The 25039-nt window shown below is 47.7% G+C and overlaps 1 protein-coding gene across 1 annotated transcript in view; it reads left to right on the top strand.

Moving 5' to 3' along the window:
- Positions 1 to 18308: 18308 nt before the first annotated feature.
- Positions 18309 to 25039, top strand: part of EPHX2 (epoxide hydrolase 2) — a 67661-nt gene continuing 60930 nt past the window's right edge. The window contains exon 1 of the mRNA XM_056853695.1: positions 18309 to 18415. Coding sequence (XP_056709673.1) covers positions 18309 to 18415 — 107 coding nt within the window. The remainder of the gene's footprint in view (positions 18416 to 25039) is intronic.

Below are 25039 nucleotides of genomic sequence, written 5' to 3'. Positions count from 1 at the left end.
TTCAAGACTGCTCTCCCACTCCCCATTCTCTAATCGTAGCCAGCTGCAAATAAAGGCAGCGTGTTCTTTCCTTGTGGCACAATTAGATGGTAACCTAGGGAGTGTATAAGGGGAGAGGCTCCCGACCCAAATCTCTTAGGGGTTAAACCTTCAAGGAAACAGACATAGCAAGTGCAGACAAGCCAAGGTAAACATAGGTGCATAGTTCAGAAGTGCCAGAGAGGTTATGAGCAAGAAGGAGGGGCCATGGCTCAGTGGTAGAGCCTCTGCTTGGCATGCAGAAGGTCCCAGATTGAATCCCCGACATCTCCAGTTAAAGGGACTAGGCAAGTAGGTGATGTGAAGGACCTCTACCTGAGATCCTGGAGAGCCGCTGCCGGTATAAGTAGACAATACTGACTTCGATGGACCAAGAGTCTGATTCAGTAAAAGGCGGCTGCATTTGTTCATGTGTTCAAGAACATAAGAAGAGCCTTGCTGGATCAGACCAGTGGTCCATCTAGGCCAGCATCCTGTCTCACTCAGTGGCCAACCAGTCACTCTGGAGAGACAACAGGGCACAGAGGCCAATCTCTTCTCCTGATACTGCCTCCTGGCACTGCTGTTCAGAGTTTTACTGCCTCTGGATGTGGATGTTCCCTTTAGTCACCATGGCTAGTAGCCAGTGATAGTTCTGTCCTCCAAGTTGAGACCCTCATAGGAAAGTACTGAGAGGCATAAAGCATGAAGCTACCTTATACTGAACCAGACCCTTGGTCCATCAAAGTCAGTATTGTCTACTCAGACTGGTACCATCATGAAGAAAGGTGAAAGGATCCAGCCCCAACCTCATCTTGGCTATTCTTCTACACAGTCTATGAGAAAAGACAATAGGGAACTATTCTTCTACACAGTCTATGGGCGAAAACGCATGGTCGCTTTAGCCTCCTTTATTCCGTTTCAGCCAGGATTCAGCCAGGATCGAATGCATGCGTTTTCACCAAACATGCGTTCGATCCTGGCTGAATTCTGGCTGAAACAGGGAATAAAGGAGGCTAAAGCGACCATGCGTTTTCGCCCTGTCAAAGAATCAGTCTCAGAGATGTCCCTTTTAGGGCTGTCGATTTGGTTCGTCCCGAACCAGAAAAACAGCTGAATTTCCCCCGATTCGGCGGTTTTCAGTTCGGATGGAACCGAATTTTTTAAAAAGGCGAGAAAACGACGAGCCAAATTCGGTGAGTTCGGGGTGTGCCGAATAAATTCGGCAAATTCGGGGGCTCAGAATCAGCAGCATAACCGTCAGTTAGTAAGCATCATTGTCCCGCTGCCAGTGGTGGCCAAGCTGGGTCTTCTCCTGGCCAATCAGAACAGGGATTCTCACTTTTGAAATGGCCAGGAGAAGAGTCTAAAAACTCCCGTCCCTCCCCTCCCGTCCCAACTGTATTAATTGCCTTCCATTTTGGTGGCGGTGCTGCTGAGAGATCCGATTCCTGACTGGGCTGAGCTGCTGGTGCTTACTGGAATAGGATTGGATTTACTTCTTCTCCGTGCTCCTGCTGGAAGACATCCACACAGTTTGATTTTGGGTTTTTTTCTCTATACCTTTTCTCCTGTGTGTGTGTGTGTGGGGGAGCAAAGTCTGTGTGGGGGGAAGCAGTTTCTGGGGGTGGAAGCCAAAGGGGGCTTTCGCCCGTTCTGCCAAGGGGGGTGTGCCCGCTCGCCTCTGCGGGAGTGTGTGTCCTGCTTTTAAAGTTTTAAAGTTTAAAGTTGAGTCTGTGCGGCAGCTAGCGGGTCTCTCTCCGCTCAGCACCTGGGCCGCGCCTCCTCCTCCTTGGTTTTTTTCCCGTTTGGGGTTGAGCCGAGCCGTACTGGTTTGAGGGGGGGCTTTGCCCGTTCTGCAGAGGGTGTGTGCCCACTCGCCTCTGCAGGAGTGTGTGATGTGCTCTGCTTTTGTTTTTTGCCCCTAGCCTGGGGTTGAGTGCGATGGTGCAGCTTGCGTGAGTCTCTCCCCGGCGCCGCTCAGCATCCGCGCCTCCTCCTCCTTGGTTTTTTTCCCGTTTGGGGCCGAGCTGTACTGGTTTGAGAGGGGGGGACCTTTATGGCTTTATTCCAATGAGGGAATGGAATGAAGATACACATTAACGATGGGGGGGACCCCTTCTGGGCCCCATAATTTCAGACCCCATGACCCAATCTTCACGAAACTTGGGGGTTCTTGCAAGAAAGGTCCCCTCAAGCTACACTGAAAGTTTGGGACCTCTACCTCCAAACATGCCCCCCCGGGAGCCACGGAAAGACTCAAATGTGTTTTTAATGGCTTTAAACGGGCCGATTCCCCCCCCCCAAACTCTGAATCTCGCGCTGAATTCCACGGATCCAAATTGGGGGAGTTCGGACTTCGGCATTTCCCAAATCAAAACGGGCCAAATTTTGCCAAATCCGAATTTTACCGAATTTTTTTTCAACAGCCCTAGTTCCTTTCCAAGGCAGGATAGTTCTTACAGCAAGGGTCTACAGCTTATGATTCCAGAGGCAATCATGGCTCAGTATGGAGCCAAATACAGCTTTGAAAAAATAAAATAAAAAAATGAGGTTAAGGCATATTGTAGGGGTAATGCAGGATACTTGAATAACCAATATGCAACTGGAATGGCAGGCAAATAATTTTATGGGACTACAAGGCTTCTCAGAGATGCTTAACAAAAAGGGAAGAGAGGTGAACACCGCCAGTAATCCAAGTACAAACCATGCACAGGTTTATGTAATGTTAAGTTGTACAGTTTCAGTTGTGCAAATATACTGGAACTGTTTCTCTGAATTTTAATGTTGGGCTTTTGAATTGTACAAGTCTGCTGACCCTGTCTTACAGGCAGTCATCCTGACAAGAGATCCATGCTACATGGAACTGTATTTATTTATTCTATTGCACTTTTACCCCACCCTCCCCAGCCCGATATACTGAAGTTTCCACAACTCAACACTAACTGAAAAGTGTCACTCAATGGATGCACAGGGTAGTTGCTTTGCAATGGCTTAGAGGGATTTCCCTTGCTGCAGCCTGAGGATTGATTGATAAATTGCTCGGAGAGGTGTGGCACGCCGCCTGTGGTGTACCTTTTGCGTGTCTTGGTTCATTACATCTAGCTGAGCAGGATTGCCTGGCTAGGGGCCAGAGAGTTGATAATGCTTTGCTGAGGAGTGCGGTGTTCCAGCCCCAATGAAAAAGCTGGTCCCACCCTTAATAAAACTTTCTTTGGACCTTGATGATCTAAATTATAGGTGGGTTGCTAATAGGCATTTTTGGATGAGAGTTGCTAGACCCATTTTAATCTGGTTTCTGAGCCAATTTTGGGACAGAAACCAACTTGGTTGCCCGCCCAAACCACCCACCTGGCAACCCTAGACCTTATTCATGAGTCATAACCTAAGATCTGCTGTTGGTGCCTTATTTTATGTGTTGACATTAACTGTGGTGAGATTGGTGGGGGCACAAAACAAGGGCTTTTCAGCTATAACCCTTGAGTAGCCAAATGTCGGCTGGGAAATTCCTGGAGATTTGGAGGTAGAGTCTGAGGAGGGGGAGTTTGGAGGGACCTCAATAGGGATGTGATGCCAGAAAGTCCACCCTCTAATGCTGCCATTTTCTCCAGGGGAACTGATCTCTGTAGTCTGGAGATCAGATGTAATTCCTGGAGAACTCCAGGCCCCACCTTACAGTTACCAGGTCCCTCTTTACCACGGGTTTTGGGGGTGGAGCCTTAGGAGATTGGGGTTTGGGGAGGGGAGGGACTTCAATGCCATAGAGTCCAATTGCCTAAGCGGCCATGTTCTCCAGGTGAACTGATCTCTGTCGGCTGGAGATCAGTTGTAATAGCAGAAGATCTCCAGCTACTACCTAGAGGTTGGCAACCCTAACCCACCTGGAGATTGGCAACTCTACATAGGGTTGCCAGCTCTGGGTTGGGAAATACCTGGAGATTTTTGGGGCGGAGCCTGAGGAGGGCGGGGTTTGGGGAGGTGAAGGACTTCAATACCATAGAGTCCAATTGCCAAAGCTGCCATTTTCTCCAGGGGAACTGATCTCTGTTGCCTAGAGATCAGTTGTAATAGCAGGAGATCTCCAGCTATTGCCTGGAGGTTGGCAAACCTAACCCTTCATGACCACAGACTTTGGACCTCCCTGCCACAGGATGCCCACCACCCGAGCTGGTCTGCTGCAAAGTTGCCTGGTCTTGGCCAGGGAGGGCAGGTTAGAAATATAACCAACAAATAAATAAATAAATGTTTTATTCCAGAGCAGAGATGGTGAGGTCTGGAGTTATCACCAAATTACAATTGATCACCAGAATACGGAGATCCATTCTGGCAGGTTCAGAGGGCAAACTCTATGGCATCACATGCCTGCTGAGCTCCCTCCCCCTCCCAAACTCTGTCCTTTCCCGGGTTTACCCCCAAATCTCCAGGAATTTCCAGATCTGGTTTTAGGTTTTGGTGCTAACCTTAAAGCCCTAAACAGTCTGGGACTGTCGTACCCGCGGGACCGCCTCTCCCAATATATCCTCTAAAGAGCACTTTGCTCATCTGGAGAAAATCTTCTGATGATCCCTGGCCCGAAAAACATCTGGCTGTCCTCAACCAGGGCCAGGGCCTTTTCGTCTCTGGCTCCAGCCTGGTGGAATGCTATGCCCAGTGAGGGTCGGGCCCTGCAGGATCTAAAACAATTCCGCCGGGCATGTAAAACTGAGCTGTTCCGCCAGGCATATGGTTGAGGGCAGTGACGGTCTTCCATCTGGCTGCCCCCCCTTCTCCTTTCCCCCCTCCTTCTCCATCTCTGCTATTTCCCACAAATAGTATAAATTCTTAGTGCTGCTGTGTTATGTTATGTTATAAATTCATTTGCTGCTGTGTCAGTAAGGGTGCCGGTTTTACCTTTGTATTTTATGTAATTGCTTTCAGTTTTTGGATTGTTTTAAAGGGTTGTGAGCTGCACTGAGCCTGGCATGGCCAGGAAAGGGTGGGCTAAAAATCAAATAAATCAAATCAAATTTCCCAACCTAGACTTGGCAGCCCTTTTCCAGAGGTCATTTGGGACAGAGTTATTTTTGAAATATTTTCCGTACTGCTGATTTTTTCTGTTGGCTTCATCGCTGATATTAGCTATTGTTATACAACATATTGGAGGGAAGGTGGCATGGTATAGCCCGATCTCGTCAGATCTTGGAAGTTAAGCAGGGTCAGTGCTTGAAAGGGAGACCACCAAGCAAGACTCTGCAGAGGAAGGCAATGGCAAACCACCTCTGCTTAATCACGTGCCTTGAAAGCCCCTTGCTGGGCTCACCACAAGTCGTGACCTGATGGCACTTTATACACACACATAAAACATTATTATTACTATTATTACTATTATTACTATTACTATTATTATTATTATTATTATTTCTGTGTTGTTACCTCCCTTGGGTCCCAATTTATTGGTAGGGGGAATGCTTACCAACACTTTGAATAAATAAATAGATGTTTAAGGCATGCTCTTTAAAAAAAACATCTAGGTTTCATTCAAATTCAGCAGTTAGGCCTGCAAGACTCTGTCTCTTTCTTTGCTTCGAATCTCCAGATATGGTTCTCTACCATACAACTGGCCACACCTCACCGTTTCATAACATGCTTTAGAAATTCTGGGTTTTTTAAAAAAAGGTTGAGCATATAATACCAGACAATGAGCACTTTTGAAAACAAGCTTATAAATGGTCAATACAGACCTGACCGCAGACAGCAGTATCCTGTGCTCAAAGCTGGCTCTGACATGGGACATTTTTCAGCTAAAATGGGCATCGAATTGCTGGCCAGCATTTTTTCAGAATTACAGAGTTATTTCACACTCACTATCGGTTTTCCATGAACTTCTCCTGCATTGTTAGCACCCTTGTCTCTTCCTGTTCTGGACACTGTCACTGTCTGAAACTACGATGAAGAGGAAAAAAGAACAAACAGGAAAGACACCAGCCTAGTTATCTCCCAAGCAGCAGATGAGGTGAGCAGTGGGGGCTCCCATGACTGAATGTCCCTGAACATAAGGCGGGGCGGGGGGCTCTCTCTTTGTACAGAAAACTATCATGTCATACTAGGATATGGGAGTCTCAAGTTCGAATCCCCATTCTGCCATGGAAGCTTGCTGGATGACCTTTGGCCAGTAACTAGGGTTGCCAACCCCCAGGTACTAGCTGGAGATCTCCTGCTATTACAACTCATCTCCAGCCGATAGAGATCGGTTCACCTGGATAAAATGGCCTCTTTGCCAATTGAACTCTACGGCATTGAAGTCCCTCCCCTCCCCAAATCCCACCCTCCTCAGGCTCCACCCCAAAAACCTCCCACCAGTAGTGAAGGGGGACCTGGCAACCCTACCTGTAACACACTCTCATCCTGACCTACCTCACAGGGTGGTCTTGGCTGAGGATAAAACAAAGGAGAGGAGAATAATGTAAGCTGCTTTGGGACCCCACTGGAGGAAAAGGTGGGATATAATTGAAGTAAACAGAATTAAATAAAAAATATAAATATCAGAGAGTAGGTCCTAAGCCTTCTCCCTGACGTGGTGGTTGTCTCTGTGCAGGAAATTTCTTGAGTGGAGGTATGTCCAACCCTGCAAGACCTCTCCTGCAGTTTATTCAGGGCAGTACATGTTAAGGGTGGTTCCCACTTTCTCCTGCATACCTTAAAAACAAAACACAAATTTTAGCCACGGGGCCATAGTTTAAAGGAGCCCACTGGTATGGGGGAGAGAACGCTTAACTTAATGCCTTTTTCCTATTGAGAATCACCACCCCAGGGAGTTGCTTTTATTCCTGTTGGGGAAATTTTTACAGTATCTATATTTGTTTCCCCCAAGATGTGGTAAAAGAAGTTTGTTGAATAGTCATTCTCACAAATAGAAAGGTGCCTGGGGCAAGAGATGGAAGAGCATTTCTCTCTTCACCCCTTCTTGATGGGCTACCCTTATAACGTGCAGCTTCTATGAATCTTAGTGGGGAAAATAATCACAGAATCATGCCTACCATGTGGGCCTTCCTTTGGATGATACAGCCTGGTACAGGATTACCAGCTTACCTGCTGTTTAGGAGAACTGTGTGGTGTTATGTGCCATCAAGTCATTGCCAACTTGTGGCAACCCTATGAATTAGTGACCTACAAAACATCCTATTGTTAACAGCCTTGCTCAAGGCTTGTAAACTGAGGGCCGTGGCTTCCTTGATTAAGTCAATCCATCTCATATTGGGTCTTCTGACTCAGTTTAAGGCCACTTCATGTATATCTTCAGTTGAAGGTTCATAGGTACTTTATACTAAACAGCCATTACGACTCAAGGTAGTCAATAAGGATGATTTGGTACCTAGATGGGACCAGCGATCTGACTCAGTATGTTACAAGGGCAAACCTATTCAGTTTGTACTGGATTATTGGCCCTTCGTATCGCACAAATTGACCTGAGCCATCTACCCCAGCGTGATAAACACTCCCCCTACACAATGATTTCAATGAGAGTATGAATTAATGAACCAACCTGCATAGCTGTGACCACTCAACCAGCCAGCCTGAGCACACAAGCAGCACAGATCATCGATGTTGCGCTGGAACACCGCAGATGTTTTGGGCTGCCCTGGCAACTAACAAATTGCAGCCATTCTGGATTAATTAATCCAAAATTAAAGATTAGTGAGTGGCGGTTTTCTTGGTTGTTTATTCCAATTATTTTCCAGCTTTCTACCTTAAGGCAAGACATTCCACAGTAGGATGGCCAAGAAACCTCTGAGTATCAGTTATAGCCACAAGTTGTGAAAGCTGCAGAGAATTCTAGGGGATCTTAAGGGCTAAAGCCACAGTAGAAACAGTAGGTACATTACGATGGGTAGCTGTGTTAGTCGGTCTGTAGCAGTAGAAAAGAGCAAGATTCCAGTAGCATCTTAAAGGATTCTGAAGAAGTGAGCTGTGACTCACGAAAACCCATACCCTACCAGTGGGCACAGAGTTCTGCCTGATCTTTTTCTAAGAGATAGATTTTTAATTCATGACATAGCAGTTCCGATTTAAAGAACAAGAGCCTGTTTTTCGGGTAGAAAAAGGAAATTCTGGGAAGAAACCAAAATCCTTCTTTAGTTAGTATGACTGCATAGCAAAGTGCTTGAAAGGGGTAAGGGATAACTTAACACAGAGACAAGCAACAACTTCAGACTGGGAGATAAGCCCTCCCCACTCATTGCTCCCCCTCACAAAGTGTGGGGTTGCCAACAGGCCTGGAGAAAAATGTCCTGTCCCTTTAACAAAGATTCAACAGGAAGTTATTTACCAGGTGATGTTATTTAACTCCACGCCATGGAAAGCTTCAGCTGCATCAAGTTTCTGCTAAAGGAATAAGACATTTGTCTCTAGGCCTGTTGGCAACCCCACAACTGCATGCCAATGGCCTGGGAAGGGTCTGACCCCACCATGAAACGTAGCAGCCGTACCTAGAGAGGATGGTTAGTCTGGGGATATTTCAAGGTGCACACTCAGAAACCTTCACTTCCCTCAGAATATAGTACAGAAAACCACTAATTTATGCCATTCCGGACCATCGGATCACAGACAATCTGCATTCCTCATTCAGTTTCACCTCTTTTAACATTTCCTAGGCTTCAGTGGAAATAGCCATGTTAGTCCATTGCAGCAAAAAGCAAAAGGAGAATTGTGTGACATCTCAAGGACTAACAAAAAGCTGTTAGTCATGGGAAGGCACTTCGGGACTCTTTTGTTCTAACAGAAATCACAGCATGAACCAACTCACCATGGCAAAGATCTCTGTGCAGAGTCCAACCCAGATTCCTGCAGAAGCGCAAGATGTGCCTTTCTCCCGACTCCACTATGTGCTATAAAGTGCAATTTAATACAGCTCAGCAGACCTCCTGCCCTAAAGTTTCTCTGGGCTTCCCTCCATGCCAATCGTCGAACCAATCCCAGTCAATCTGTGTCAGTCAACGGGACCATCTACTTGCATGCTGGATGGATGTCGGCTTCTCAGTGTGTTCAAGTGGTTGGAAGGGCTGCTTCCTTTCCGGCGCTGTGGCAATGTGTGTTTTCAATTTACTTAACTTCTGTGGAATGCAAATGACTGACCGAAAGAGAGAGAGAAAAAGAGAAAGAGGTCTGGACACACGTGCAGAAAGCTGAGAGGGAACGCGCTGTTCTCTCTGCTGTCACCAACAGGGCTCTCCTCTGGCTAGCATTAGCAAGCAGCAACATGCAACTTTCAACAAAGGGGTCTACTGGATAAGCAGTTGTCCAGCTTGGCAGATGTGCACTTTGCTTTACAGGAAATGATCCAAGTGAGCAGCATCTGGAGAAGAAAAAAGATCCACTGGCCTCTCTTTGCCCTGTTTCATAGATAAGAGGCAACAGGCTGAATTTACAGGAATGGTGTGAGGGTCTCTGTCTATGTGTCTCTGCTTCCCTGCTTTGTTATCAGTGAACTCGTAAAAGCAGTTCACACCTTCTGGTCTCAGGCGCCAGGCCTGATTGCCCCTAGTATCTTCCCCCCCGCTGTTCTTCCTGTCAGTACTCCCTCAGGCCGATGCGGCCTTGGAAGTGTGATAGCTTCACCAGACTTCCTGGGACTCGTCTGATGTTTTGTATTATGCCAAGCTTGTAACTTCCCATAACAATAAGTGTGAACCCCAGTGCCCCAGTGCCCTGGAGTCAATATATTCTGTAAACCCGAATAGCCCCTCACTTGCAACTTTCTACCTGTGCCTGTCTCATCTCCTGATGTCTTCAATAAATCCTTTGTTTCTTTACCATCGTCTGAACATTTGATTTGGAGAAGCAAACTCAGAGAGAGGGGATCTCTCACATTAAGTTGCAAGTCCTTGCCTCTCGGACTGCTGCTGTACCTTTTGGGACAGAATGCAAGGCGACGAGGAAAACACCCCTACTACCCCTGTGGCACCGAAGGAACCGGTGGTGCCGGAGAAACCGGACCCCAAGGAGGAGGGTGCCAAGCCAAAGAAACCTAGGGATCCCATCCCCGACCAAGGCCGGGACGGACGTCCCCGAGGACTTTTCAACAATTGGCTGGACTCCCCCAAGGGTTGGTCTCTCTCCCGAACCGCGGCGAAGGATCGCCGATTAGCCTTCCCCAGCACGGGACTCGAAGGGGACCCGGCACGCAAGGAGGCCCTGATGGAGGAAGAACGCAAGCAGTGGCAGGAGGATCGCCAAGCTATGCAGGAGCAGATGGAGACCATGCAGCGTGTGATGGGTGAGATGGCAGCGGCCCTTGACGCACTGAAGGTGCAACCGCCCGCCGGCAATCTCCCGGACGGGGCACCGGCAGCCCCTCCCGCGCCTCCTAGCCTCCCGTCCCGTCGGGACCTGAAAGTCACGTATGACGGTTCAGGGGACCAGTTGACCTTTTTCATGGTCCAAGTGGACATTTTTATGCGAGAACAAGGCCGAACCTTCACTTCCGAGGAGTCCCGGGTGCAGTACGTGGCTTCCTTACTGCAAGGGGAGGCGGCCGCCTGGATGGTGTTGCAGTATGAACTCCGCTCCCCGGTGCTGCGATCCCTGGACGAGTTTATGGTAGCACTCCGAAACCGCTTTGAGGACCCGACTCTGGGTGAGCGGGCTAAAGCCTCCCTGATGCAACTGCGCCAAGGGACCAAGTCGGTGGCGCAGTATGCAAGTGAGTTCCAGTCACTGGCCAGCCGAATCCTGGACTGGAGTGAGGCCACTTTGGTACAGTGTTTCAGGGAGGGCCTCAACCCGGACCTCCAACATTGGGCCTTTATGCAAGGGAACCCCCCGGATGTGGAAGGTTGGGTTCGCCACGCTGCCGACATCGAGAATCGCAAACAACTTCTGACCCTGTCCAAACAACGCATTGGACGAGACCCGAGACCCCGGAGCGACCGGGGCCGAGACTTCCGACCGGGGGGCAGCGGGGGTCCCTCGGCCGCTGAACGCCGCAAGCATTTTGAGACCGGTGTCTGCCTGACCTGCGGAGGTAAGGGACACTTTGCGTCGCAATGCCCCTCTCGTTCGGGCCGTCCCAACCCCCCACGCCAAGCCCCGACCGAACCACAGAAGGCGGCTGCCGAGGACCAGCCCCGCCGCAGGAGCGGACCACCGGGCCGACGTTCCGGCGCACCCTCCGCTCTCCATGCGCGCCCCCAGGACGGGGTCTCCACTTCTACTGGCCCAACGGGGTCCCGGATTACAAGTGCTACTTTTGATTCGGACGGGTCCCTGACCGCCACCACTCCTTCCCCCTCTTCCAGCGAGGAGGAGGAGTGGGAACAGCCGGCAAAAAACGCCGTCGGTCTGCTGTAGAGGGGGCTCCGCAGCAGACCGCCCCTGTTGTTGTGCAAGGAGCTCCACCGATGGTAAGCGCCCAAGAGGACAATGTATATGTACGTGTTCACCTTTCCCTACCTAAAGGGGGGCCCAGTTTAGAATTCCCCGCTTTGGTTGACTCGGGGTGTGCCCGCACCATGATTAGTGAGGACACTGCCAAGAAACTGGGAGTCCGGCGCAAGCGGCTTCCGGGACACCTCCGCTTTTCCCAAATGGACGGGAGTGATTTTAAACGGGGCCCGGTGACCCACAGAACTGCAGCCGTGATTATGTCCGTGGGGGAACATTGGGAACGCTTGTATTTTACCATAGCCCCTATAGTAACCCCTGTGGTGTTAGGGATGAACTGGCTACGGGGACACAACCCATCCATCGACTGGGTTGAACGGGTACTCTCGTTTCCCGAAAACCCCTGTAGGTTACATGACAAGGAACGGGTTGTCCGGTCTCCAGCCGCCGCGGTGGTAGGGTCCCCCCCCCCCAGCCACCGTTCCTCCTCAACTGCCCATTGAATACTCGCAGTTTGCGGACGTCTTTGATGTTAGGGAATGCGACGAACTACCCCCCCACAGGGAAACGGACTGCGCCATCGAAATTGTGGGAGAAGGCAAACTGTCCAAAGGGAAGGTCTACCCCATGAGCCCTAGTGAAAAGGCGGTGTTACGGGACTACCTGGATGCCAACTTGGCGAGGGGTTTCATACGCCCTTCCAAGGCTCCTTATTCGGCCCCAGCCTTCTTTGTGAAGAAAAAGACGGGAGACTTAAGACTGTGCATTGACTTTCGTAGGCTAAACGCCGTCACCCAGTCTAACGCTTACCCTCTCCCTCTTATTCCCGACCTTCTAGCACAATTAAAGGAGGGCCGAATCTTCACCAAACTGGACTTAGTGGAAGCATACCACCGCATTCGCATTAAAGAAGGAGACGAACCCAAAACAGCCTTTTCCAGCTGTTTTGGAATGTTTGAGTACCTAGTCATGCCTTTCGGACTTTCGGGGGCTCCCAGTGTGTTTATGCAATTAATTAATGAGGTTTTACATGATTTGCTGTTTCGGGGGGTGGTGGTATTTCTCGATGACATCCTTATTTACTCTGAAACCATGGAAGAACATGTGCGCCTAGTGCGAGAAGTGCTCCAGCGGCTGCGGGAGCACAAACTGTATGCTAAGGTGTCCAAATGTGAGTTCCACCAACCTTCCATTACATTTCTTGGGTACGTGATTTCCCACCAAGGGTTAGAAATGGACCCCGCAAAGGTCCAGGCGGTGCGGGATTGGGAACCCCCCACTACCCGCCGCCAGCTTCAGCAGTTTTTGGGATTCGCTAACTTTTACCGCAACTTCATTCCCAACTTTGCCCAAGTTGCGCTTCCCCTCACTGCCCTGTTGCGTACCAAGGACAAGGGGGCTAGCGCCGCGCTTCCCTCAGCCCGTTTGCAATGGTCCCCCCAGTGCCAGCAAGCTTTTGAACGTTTAAAGCTGCTTTTTTCATCCGAACCCGTTTTGGCTCACCCGGATTGCACCAAGCCTTTTGTGGTGCAAGTGGATGCTTCGGATGTGGCCATGGGCGGGGCCCTATTGCAGAGGGATGAAGGGGGGCGGTTGAGACCATGCGCCTACTTCTCCAAGAAGTTTTCCCAGTCCGAAATCAACTGGGCTATTTGGGAGAAGGAGGCGGCGGCGGTCAAACATGCCCTCACCATATGGAGACACTTTTTAGAAGGTGCCGAACTACCGTTTGAAGTGTGTACCGATCACAAGAATCTCGAGGCTCTCAAGGGAGCTAGAAAGCTCAACGCCAAACAAATTCGGTGGGCCCAATTCTTCGCAAAATTCCGGTTCACCCTCAAGCATGTCCCTGGCAAAGAGAATGCCCTAGCCGACGCTTTGTCACGACTTCCCCAGTATCGCAACGATTTCGATCACCCAGTCGACTCCCTGTTCACTCCCGAGCAGCGAGGGGAGGTTCCTAGCTTAGCCGTCACTACCCGGTCCCAAGCCCAACAACCAGAGACCCCCCCTACGCTCAAAGGCATCCCGGAAGCCTTCCAACAGCGGCTCCGGGACGCCTCCTTACAGGAGGAGGAGCACCATCTCCTCCCCACTGGCTTGGAACGATCCAACACCTGGTGGGTGCAAGGGGGAAAACTATATGTCCCATCCTCCCTTCGTAAAGAGGTATTGGGACTTGTACATGGTGCCAGGTTGGCGGGTCATTTTGGTTTCATAAAAACTCTTCACCTGGTACGGAGGCAGTTTTGGTGGCCCGGTATGAGATCCGATGTAGAGCTGTATGTACGCAGCTGCCCCACTTGCGCCACAGCTAAAAGACGGATGGGAAAACCCCCAGGGCTTCTCAAACCGCTTGAGAACCCCTCCCGTCCCTGGGAAGTCATCGCCATGGATTTTATCACCGACCTACCTCCAAGTCGGGGAAAGACGGTTCTCTGGGTAATCACGGACCTCTTTTCCAAACAGGTCCATTTCGTTCCATGTGCAGGTCTTCCTTCAGCCCAGGGCTTGGCCAAACTGTTCGTCACACACGTCCTCAGGCTACACTCGATCCCGAGGAAGGTCCTCTCCGACCGGGGGGTCCAGTTTGTTGCCAAATTTTGGCGAGCCTTTCTAAAGCTAATGGGGGTGGAGGAACAGGGCCTTTCTTCCGCTTATCACCCCCAAACGGATGGTCAAACTGAACGAGTAAACGCGGTGGTAGAATGTTATTTGCGTTGCTATGTAAATTTCCACCAGGACGACTGGGTCGACCTGCTGCCATTTGCCGAATATGCGTACAACAATGCGCCTCATTCCTCTACCGGCTTTAGTCCCTTCCAAGTAATATACGGGACGGAATTCGGTCCTTTCGGTTCCGCTCCCGTCACGCCAGATCTCCAGTCCACCCCTGATCTTCAGGAGTGGATTCAGGTAGTCAAATCTACCTGGCCATGGCTGCTTAAGAATCTTGAGAGGGCAAAAAGCAAGTACAAGGAACAGGCAGACAAACACCGGTCTCCGGGATGGGAACTTAAGGTGGGAGGGCAAGTCTATCTGTCCACTAAAAACCTCCGCTCTCTGTGTCCCTGCAAAAAACTGAGCGACCGTTATGTGGGACCTTTCCCCATTACCAGAGTAATCAACGAGGTTACCGTGGAACTGGAACTCCCAAAGACCCTCAAGGGGGTCCATCCAGTCTTTCATATAAGCCTCCTCAAACCTTATGTGCCTGCTCCCCAGTTCCACCCCCCTCCCGCACACGAGATTCCTACCGTGGTAGGGGGGGATACCCATTTGGAAATATCCAAGGTTTTAGATTCCAAATGGAAGAAAGGGAAACTGTTTTACTTTGTTCGTTGGAAAAACCTTGGGTCCGCTCACGACGAGTGGGTGGCCGCACCCCACATGGTGGCCCCTCGCTTGATCCGAGAATTCCACCTCGCTTATCCCGATAAGCCTCACCCTCCCGAGGACCCTGGAGGGGGGCCTTAAGGGGGGCAGAATGTGAGGGTCTCTGTCTATGTGTCTCTGCTTCCCTGCTTTGTTATCAGTGAACTCGTAAAAGCAGTTCCCACCTTCTGGTCTCAGGCGCCAGGCCTGATTGCCCCTAGTATCTTCCCCCCCCCGCTGTTCTTCCTGTCAGTACTCCCTCAGGCCGATGCGGCCTTGGAAGTGTGATAGCTTCACCAGACTTCCTGGGACTCGTCTGATGTTTTGTATTATGCCAAGCTTGTAACTTCCCATAACAATAAGTGTGAACCCCAGTGCCCCAGTGCCCTGGAGTCAATATATTCTGTAAACCCGAATAGCCCCTCACTTGCAACTTTCTACCTGTGCCTGTCTCATCTCCTGATGTCTTCAATAAATCCTTTGTTTCTTTACCATCGTCTGAACATTTGATTTGGAGAAGCAAACTCAGAGAGAGGGGATCTCTCACAAATGGCTTTTAGAGTGATGGTTCTCCTTGGGGGGAAAAACCCCAACATATTTATTTAAAACATTTCTATACCATCTTTCAGTTGTAACCAGGGTTGCCAACAGGCCTGGAAAAGATGTCCTGCTCCTTTAATAGAAGTTAATGTATGGAAGTAGGCAGTTGAAGCATTTTGTGAAGCATGAAGGTAGATAACATCACCTGGAGAACAACCTCCCATTAAGCCTCCATTGTCTCTGTGTGTGTGTCAATCACTTCCGACTCATGACGACCCTATGAATCTATGTCCCTCAAAACCTCCTGTTGTTAACAGCCTCACTGAGGCCTTGCAAACTGAGGGCTTTGGCTTTTTTGATTGAGTCAATCCATCTCATGTTGGGACTTCCTCTTTTCCTGCAGCCTTCAACTTTTCCTAGCACTATTGTCTTTTCCAGTCAAGTCATAAGCCTCAGGTGGGATAGTGGTAGTTGGTGAGGAAAAAATAAGTAAAAGCAAAAAGGAGATCCATAATCGCATGCATCAGATTGCATCTGTAAGGGCTGTCCATAGATTTCTTAGCAGAGGATTGATTTTAATACATCATGGTTGGTCAACTGGTGGTGTGAGTGCCAGTCATAGTCATATAACCTTTATTGGCATAAGAGTACCAGTCATGCATAGCACATCAACAGGTGCTATTCCATGGGATAAGAAGCAAAATTCATGTGCCAGAGGTTCATATGACACAGCCATGCCAGTTCCTTCAGCGCTTGTCTATATAGCTGCCTCTTCAATTTAGTAGATTGGAGGCAAAGCCACAGTGAGGTTGTAGATGCCCTCTGATGTTACATGGGCGGGGTTATGTCAACTCTGTGTTAAGAATATAAGAGCCCTGCTGAATCAGACTGAGGCTCCCTCAAGTCCAGAGTAGCTTCCAGCGTGGACTCTATTTCCTTGGGTGATGATTTCAAGTTCTAATCATTCAGGGAGTGGGAGGCAAACGTCTCTCTAGCCACTTTCTCCACCCTGCAATGGGGCAGGCAAGCCACTTCATTTACAAGGGAAATTCCCAGTTAGTCACTGGCAGTTGGGAGCAAGCAGAGCCAAGCCCCAGTAGTAGACTTACCGATGTCAAGGTGGGACCTGGAGATCCCCCAAAATTCCAACTAATCTCCAGACGACAGAGATCATTTCCCCTGGAGAAAATGGCTGCTTTGGAGGGTGAATTATATGGCACTATATCCACTGAGCTCCCTCCCCACTAGGATTGCCAGTTCCCTCTTTGCCACCAGCGGGAGGTTTTTGAGGAAGAGCCTAAGGAGGGCAGGGTTTGGGGAGGGACTTCAATGCCATAGAATCCAATTGCCAAAATGTCCATTTTTTCCAGGTGAACTGATTTCTATTGACTGGAGATCAGTTGTAATAGCAGGAGATCTCCTGCACCACCTGGAGGTTGAGCAAGCCAAAATCAACACCTCTGCATTTTTAATTGTTGTATCCCTTGTGGAACGGTTACTTTTGCAATGACTTCTGTGCATTCTAACTATATCCTTTATAGACTTTAAGTCTTATGGACTATTGCAATTATTAATGGATATAGTTGTAAGATCTATCCCGAAGGGGAAGAAATGAGTTCTTTGAACTTGTTGTGTGCTTATTGAACTACATGAATTGAATGGAACTGATGAAGAATGAAACGATCGTCTTCCTTTTTTGTAACTGTCTTCCACACATTTGCTGAGTTCTTGTGACCAGCTATTAGAGTCGTCTTGGATCAGTGTACCTTTGTGGACTATTGAAAGATTCTTACATACCCTTGTGGATCATTGAAATATTTTTGTATATATTTGTACAATTGTTGTCCTTCTCCACTTTTGTATGTATTGATTACACCCTGATGTTTCACTTATTTGTGTTGTATTAATTATAGCCTAAGATTCCTGCACCACCTGGAGGTTGGCAAACCCACTCCCCACCCCAAACCCTGCACTTTCCAGGCTCCACCCACAAAATCTCCAGGAATTTCCCAACCCAGATTTAACTGACCCCCAAACTGAGACATCTGTTCCCCTGGAGGAAATGGCAGCTTTGGAGGGTGGATTCTATGGTATACCATATCATCAAAAAGAAACAGAAGTCCTAAAGTGACATCACATCCCTGTCCCCGCCCCCCAATTTCACCTTCCCTGGGTGAAATTCTCCAATAATTTTCTATGCCAAAGTTTGCAACTCTGCCTAGCCACTCTGCAGGGACCACTCATTCCCTGCATACAAGTGCATTCTTTTATGCCCTGCACGTTATACGTGCACCACCTTCACACTAAAGGCACCACCACGTCTTCCCTCTGAGCCAAATGCTCAGTACTTCTAAGTACCATATGATGCAGGCAAAAGGGGGGGCTGCTGCTGCTGCTGCTGCTTTCCCCCTGCCCTGACTGCGGGCCTTCAGGAGGCACCTGGCTGAGTGCCGTCCTGCCCCTTTGGCTACAGAACATTTCTTTTTAAAAATTTATTATTATTATTATTTTCAAATTGATTGACGATCTTAATTATTTTTCAATTCACAAAATACATAGCATAAAAGATTTCTATCTTATCTCTAAGCAAGTATATATATTTTAACTTCCCCTCTCCCCTCCTCAGTCCATTAAATATCCACGTTTCTCTCTTTGTATTCAGTTCTAATTCATTATAATAAACCCAGTCTGTCAATTCGACAATAGATTTTTTTTTTTTAACTTTGGTAATTTAATTACTCCTAACGTTTTGAATTAGATCAGTTCATATTCCTCGATATCGCTACAGAACATTTATTGAGTCTGAACCCTGCGGCGCTAAGACCCGGAAGATTTGGGGAAGGAGGCGAGGGGGCGTGCCTTCAACAATATGTAGGGAGGAGCGTCGCCCGGCGGGGTTGGAGTAAGGGGCGTGGCCTAGTGGATGGGGGCGTGGCTTCGTGGTGTGGTGTTTTCCCGCGGCGGGAAGTGCGGCAGTCTCCTGCGCGGAGGTTCTGTCGGCCGGTCGCGGGGCGGCGATGGCAGCGAAGCGGCGCTTCGTGGTTTTCGACCTGGGCGGTGTTCTTTTCAGCCTCGGTCTGCAGGAAGCCTTCCGGCGCCTCGAGGGGTCTCTGGGCCTGCCCGGGTGGGTAGCCGGAGGGAGCGGGGGGGGGGGGAGCCAGCGGCGTGCCCGCCCGAGCGCCTTTCCCTGCGTTCCTGAGACCGTGAACCATAGAACCGTGCGGGAGTTGTTCATGTGTCATGTACCTGTAGCGATGCCGCTCAGAGTTCTGTGGGGCGGGGCAAGTTCCTGGGGCTTTAGCCACGCCCTCTGTTCGTGGAGCTTTGCTGCAGGGCTGGGGGAAGGACGAGCGTTGCAGTGCTGCGTTTGGTAGGGAGGGAGGGTGCAGCCTGGTACTCTGCACGTGCTCAGTGGTGTGGTCTTTCCCTGTTGTACTCCAGGCACGACCTGATTTGGAAGCACGTTTAGGTAGAGCTCAAGCTATACTCCTGAATATACTGAGACAGCAAGGTAGACTTCCCCTGACTATGGAAGATCCACTGATTTTGCAATTTGTAATAATCTCTTTTCCTTTCTGTAAATGCATTAGGACAGCAAAGGAATAGCTTGTTGCTGGGCAGGGTATCTCTGTGTGCTGGTAATTGGGGCAAGAGTCACGGAGGGTTACAGTAAACCATAACAAGAACTGGGTGAAACTGTTACTATACTGCCGCCTCTCTGTCTGTGTTACAATCAGATATGCCCTGAATGTGTATGGCTGTCATATCTTGAATTTGGATAAATATCCCTTCCTCAGTATGATTGGGACTCAGATTTCTGCCCATTAGGGCCTCTGGGTCGCAGCTGCCAGAATAAACTGTTTTCTTGAAATAACGGTTCAGGTCTCTATTTCCCCCACGAACCCCTGTTTACCGCTACAATACAATGAAGAGGCGGTGGCGGGGAGGTTGGAGGCTATCAGTACTGTTCAAAGCAAAGGGAGATTCTGTGGTGTCAGGCTGGGATTTTGAATTTAAGTAGAGGAGGGTCAGGAAAGGTGCTGTCCCCCTTGAAATTTGGCTTCTCCATTATGCATGTTGCAATACTTCTAAATAATACTTCTAAGATGATCAGTGTTCATGTATATCCCCATATATTCCTCACAACAGTCCTGTAAAGTAGGTCAGTAATTCTTTACAATAGGTGTGTGTTGGGTTGGTGAAGATGGAGAGTAGAGGGGTTACCGCACTTGAATTCCCAGTGATGTATTAAGAGTTTGAAAACGTTATAAAAAAATACTGTTCACACTTTGGCCCCTTTAGCTGTGGAGACGTCTTCCAGCCATTTATAAGCTGTGGTATCCAAAAACCCTTTTAAAGCGATGTTTTTTACAACATTTTCAAACTCTTAATACATCGCTGGGAATACAAAGTGCGGTAACCCCCTAGAATAGCTTGGGAACAACACGTAAACTCTTTAAAAAGATGGGAATGAAGGAGACCAGCTGGGTAAAGCTGTCTAATTGCTTGTACAGCTTTTTAATAGTTTGCAGATCTTACCTGTGATCTTTCCCAGTCAGCTCTTCAGTACTGAAATCTTGACTAGCTACCACTTCTGGAGCTGACGTGGTGTAGTGGGTAAGAGCGGCTGACTAATCTGGACAACTGGGTGTATTTCCCCGCTCCTACACATGAAGCCTGCTTGGGCCAGTCACAGTTCTCTCAGAACTCTCTCAGCCCCACCTACCTCACAAAGTGTCTGTTGTAGGGAAGGCAATTGTAAGCCGCTTTGAAACTCCTTAAAGGTAGAGAAAAAGTGGGGTATAAAAAACCCAACTCTTCTGGTTTCATACAGAACATTTGCTGTTAAATTTAAAAGAAATCTGTCCATTGGCTAATCAAAAACTGCCTAGTTCTGGTTCAAGCATGAGCTCAATTAGAACAAAAAGGTACTTAGTAAGTTATGTTACAGGAGCTTATTAAATCTGATGTTTATGCTAATTTCAAAATAGTTCAGTTAAATGTTTTTCCAGTTCCTATACGTCCTTCTTGGTGTTTTTCACATGCTGAGACTCACTTGTTAGTGTAGTAGTTGTGCCTATAATTAGTTATCCTTTGTAGGGGTTCTCTTGACAGCTTGTTGTGAGCTGCCCCTGTGGTTTTGATCCTGCAAGACCAAAATGTCATGAAGGTTTGGCCTACAGGAGCAGTGGCTGGTGGTAACACCGGAAATGTGGTTCTGCTTCTTGATTCCCCTTCTTGCAGGTGGGAGTCACACCAGCGTGATATTGCATATACATTCTGGCGATGCTCAGCCAGTGTGCTTTCAGGGAATTCCCCCCCCCCCATTGTAATATACGTACTACATACTGGGCCCTGTGTGGGGCACACTGATAACAACTGTTGAAGAAAGAACAGTTGTTGAGCCAGTGCACATATTGGTAAGTGCAGTGTGTATAGGCCCTGACCTGGATGGCCCAGGCTAGCCTGATCTCGTCAGATCTCAGAAGCTAAGCAGGGTAAGCCCTGGTTAGTATTTGGATTGGAGACCACCAAGGAATACCAGGGTTGCTGTGCAGAGGAAAGCACTGGCAAACCACCTCTGTTAGTCTCTTGCCATGAAAACCCCAAAAAGGGGTCGCCATAAGTCGGCTGCAACTTGACTGCACTTTACACACACAGTATATATAGAGATGTTTGTAACAGTGGGTTCCTCTCCCTTGGTTACCTGTATGGAATGCATTATTTTTGCATCCTCAATTGGAGGCTTCAGTTCACCTTTGGCGTCTAGAGGTGGAGCACCTGTAAGGATTTGGAGCAGAGCATTGCCAGGTTTTTGCTGGACGGTCATGAGCTAAGGGGGTTTAGCACATCTACTAAGCCAGTCTTCTCTTGGCACTGCCTAACTTCTGGTCCCTATGCTGATGCCACTGTCTGCTGGATTTACACCAATGTGGTGCTACTCCACACTATACCAGTGTGTGTGTTAAGTGCCATCAAGTCACTTCCGACTCATGGTGACACTATGAATCAATGTCCTCCAGAACATCCTATCATTAACAACCTTTCTCAGGTCTCGCAGACTGAGGGCTGTGGCTTCCTTTGTAGAGTCAATCCATCTCATGTTGGGTCTTCCTCTTTTCCTACTGCCTTCAACTTTTCCTACCATAATTGCCTTTTCCAGTGAGTCTTGTCTTCTCATAATGTGATCAAAGTACAATAGCCTCAGTTTAGTCATTTTAGCTTCTAGGGACAGTTCAAGCTTGATTTGTCTTATTGGCTGTCCACGGTATCCATAAAACTCCAACACCACATTTCAAAGGAATCTACTTCCTATCAGCTTTCTACATTGTCCAACTTTCAGACCCATACATAGTAAAAGGGAATATGATGGCATGAATTAACTTGATCTTGGTTGCCAGTGACACATCTTTACACTTAAGAATCTTTTCTAGCTCCTTCATGGCGCCCTTTCCCAGTCTGTCTCCTGATTTCTTGGCTGCAGTCTCCCTTTTGTTTGATGATGGATCCAAGGAATAGAGTCTTGAACAATTTCCTCATTGTCAGCCTTAAAGTTCATTAATTCCCCAGTAGTCATTACTTCTGTCATCTTGATGTTCATCAGTATGTGAAACAATTTACAGGTTGTCTTTATGATTCTGTTGTAAATTTCTGGGATTTCTATACTATTTCCCAGAAAAGCAATTTAAATCTTTTGAGCCAAACCACAGTAACATGCAGTTCCTTGACAATTTCATGACTTTCCTCCCATTTGCCATATGCATCTGTTGGAGCTGCTGTTGTGAAGAGCAGGATAATTTGGGCAGAAGGAAAAGTACTTATTTACCTCTTTCCTTTTATGGTGCTTTGCTACAGAAAATGCTGCTCTAAAAAATCCGAATCCTGCTTCACTGTTTTGAGATACCAAAGCGGTATATAAATACTTAAAATAAATGTGGTATGTATTGATTTCACTGCTTCCAACTTCTATTTCCATGCGTTTGTGCCAAAAATGTGCATAGGGTGTAGTTCTGAAGATTAGCTGCAAGAATTTGGAATTGGAGAGGATTGAATTTTGGCTTCACTTGTTGGTCATGTAATTCTCGCTTACCTTGCAGATCAGTTCATGATAGGTGCTTTTATTAAAATTGCAAGGTTCTTTACACACTTGTCAGACTTCTTTCACACATCCCACAGTGGAGTGGATCCAACAGCATGTTTCTCCAGCTTTAAGGAGTTTCACCCATGGAGGGTGATTGTGTAGCTCTCCCGTTCTGTGATAGCCAAAAATGGCCCCTACAATCCTGCTCCCTGATGTCTCTACTCTGCAGGAGTAGGATTTCAGAGGGCCATTTCAGGATGCTGCAAAAGTTGCAGTGTGTCGGCTGAAGTCCTTGTGTCTGCAGGAGCCTGGCATTAGTCCACCCCATTGGGCGCTTTGAACTTCTTGAAATCCCCCTAAAATATAATATTCATCTCTTTCCATGCTTCATGTTCTTTGTCCCTCTCCTGCCAAATCCTCTCCTCAAGTTTGTTGTGCTCCACCTGTCCAGTAATGCACTTCTGCCTAACCTATTTCTTCCAGTATCCCTCTCTACCCTCCTTGCAGTCCTGCTGGGTTGCATCTCTGCGGTTTGGAAAGGGCTGTCGCAAGGGCATCGTGTTTGCTAAATGAGAAGTCCTTAGCGTGACATTTGTGAGCTCCTGTATTTGACGCAATGGATCAAGTGTGTTGTAACCTGGCTCATTGCTTCATAAGAGGTGTGAGTGTGCAATAAGCATCTCCTGTAACACTGCAGCTTCTTCAGGAGTGTTTCACAACCAAGATTTGAAGATGATTTGTGAATTTCTTGGCTGACAGGCCTCCAGTTGTAGGTTGCAGGATATAGAAACTTGAGATACAAGACACAGGCAAAGCCAATTAATGATACTATTATTTTTTACTTAAAATACAAACATGCTTAAAACAGTAACACTCTTACAGTGTTTTCTTTTACTTAACAGCCTTTGATAATTGACACCCCTTGCTCTGAACTACTGCATCAAAATCTGTAGTCAAAGTCTGTGCGGTAGCAATTTTGAGTATGCTTTTCAGGTGTGTCTTTGTGCGCTGAGAATGTGCTTTTGATTTATTAACGTTCATTACTGAGAAGAGCTATTCACACACATACGTTGTCCCAAACATAGACAAAATTTTAGCAGCTAAAGCCTTAAATTGGGGGGGAGGGTATTCAGACCCCAAAATTGGTAAAATTTGCTAATGCCAGCTTCAGAATATTTATCCTTGAGCGCAGCATCACACGGCAACCACCAGTTGCTCATGAGTAAAGCCATCTGTTCTTCTTGTGAGTAAGAGCACCACATAGAGGTCTGTCTGAAAGAGGAATTTTGGAAAGTTGAGAACAGATATTGAGCACCAGAACAGAATGGCTGCCATGGAGATCCAATCACAAAATTGTTCAGAGGTTCCACAGTGGAGGCAGATGTTTCCAAATTGGCACTCCCTGCAGACACAGAGGGAATGCCGGATGGTCTCCTCCTACTCCAGTGAAGTGGAGGAAAGTTAGGATTTGCTCTTTGCTTTGGGGAAGAAGCAAGCGGGCACCAGAAAACACATTGGAGGGGCTCATGATGCCCATGGGTACTATGTTTGGGACCACTGAGATAGACGTCCTCTGTTAATAAAAGAACCAGTCTGTTGAAATGGATGGACTAAGTTCAGGACTGAGAAAAGTACTTCTCCACAGAGTGATTGTAGCAAATGATTGAATCTATTAGGAAGACTCATGGAGGGTGATTATTAGTGCCAATTGCTGATAGGTTCAGAGACAGTAAAACTAATTTTTTGGATATTAAAGCTACATCCCTACTCTATTCGTTTAAAAAATGCCTTCCTTGACGCTTCCATTCAAATCTGTGTACCAGTCTTTTATGATATTTACTCCCACCTTGGAGTCATTTGCTTAGACTGTTTTCCAAGATTATTTGAAATTTTTGCTTTGACGTCAGCATTTGAAGGCACATCTTGGTTGTGACTCTTTTTGCCTACATTTGAAACTGTATTCTCTAATCTGCCATTATTTTTCTCTCTGCTCCAAGATGCACTTTGTTCCTTGCTGCTGGTCACTAGAATAGCTTCTATGTTGTTTCCTCTCCTCAGAAGACTTCCTTAAAATTCTCTGCATCTGTTAAGCTTTTCTGAGACCTCCTTAGGACTCCGTGGCTATAAATTGGCATGTTGGTTCTCCATCAACTTGATGGCTGCTTAAGCTGATCAATCTTTGAAAGTGCTGAGTCAGCTTCTTCCATTTAAGCTTGACCTTTACTTAACATAGTGTATATTTATGTTAATCAGCTTGTTCGTTTGACAGCTTTGCTTTGTTTCATTTATTTACATAATTTATATCCAATTTTGGCAGTCATATAATGCATACCTCAAAGCAGTTTAAAACGTCCGTGTACAAAATTGATGGTAGAGGTCATGGGTCACAGCTCAATGAGAGAGCTCACCGTTTGCATGCAGAAAGTTCCAGGTTCCATCTTTAGGAACTCCGGCTGAAACAATCTTTGATAGCAGGTCTGTATTCAGTCCTGAGGCAAAATAAGCAAGATTATTGAGAGCCAGTGTGCATAGTGGTTAGTGGGCCCGGCTAGAATCTTGAGAGACCCAGGTTTGAATCCTATCTCCGCAGTGATCTTGGGCCAGTCAAACACTCTCAACCTAACCTACCCTGGGTGGGGTGGGGTGGGGAAATAGAAAAGTTCACAG

Source organism: Euleptes europaea, chromosome 7, assembly GCF_029931775.1.
Source record: "Euleptes europaea isolate rEulEur1 chromosome 7, rEulEur1.hap1, whole genome shotgun sequence".
NCBI classification, from domain to species: domain Eukaryota; kingdom Metazoa; phylum Chordata; class Lepidosauria; order Squamata; family Sphaerodactylidae; genus Euleptes; species Euleptes europaea.
Note: the sequence above shows the minus strand (reverse complement) of the source record. Positions and strands in the feature narration are given on the sequence as shown.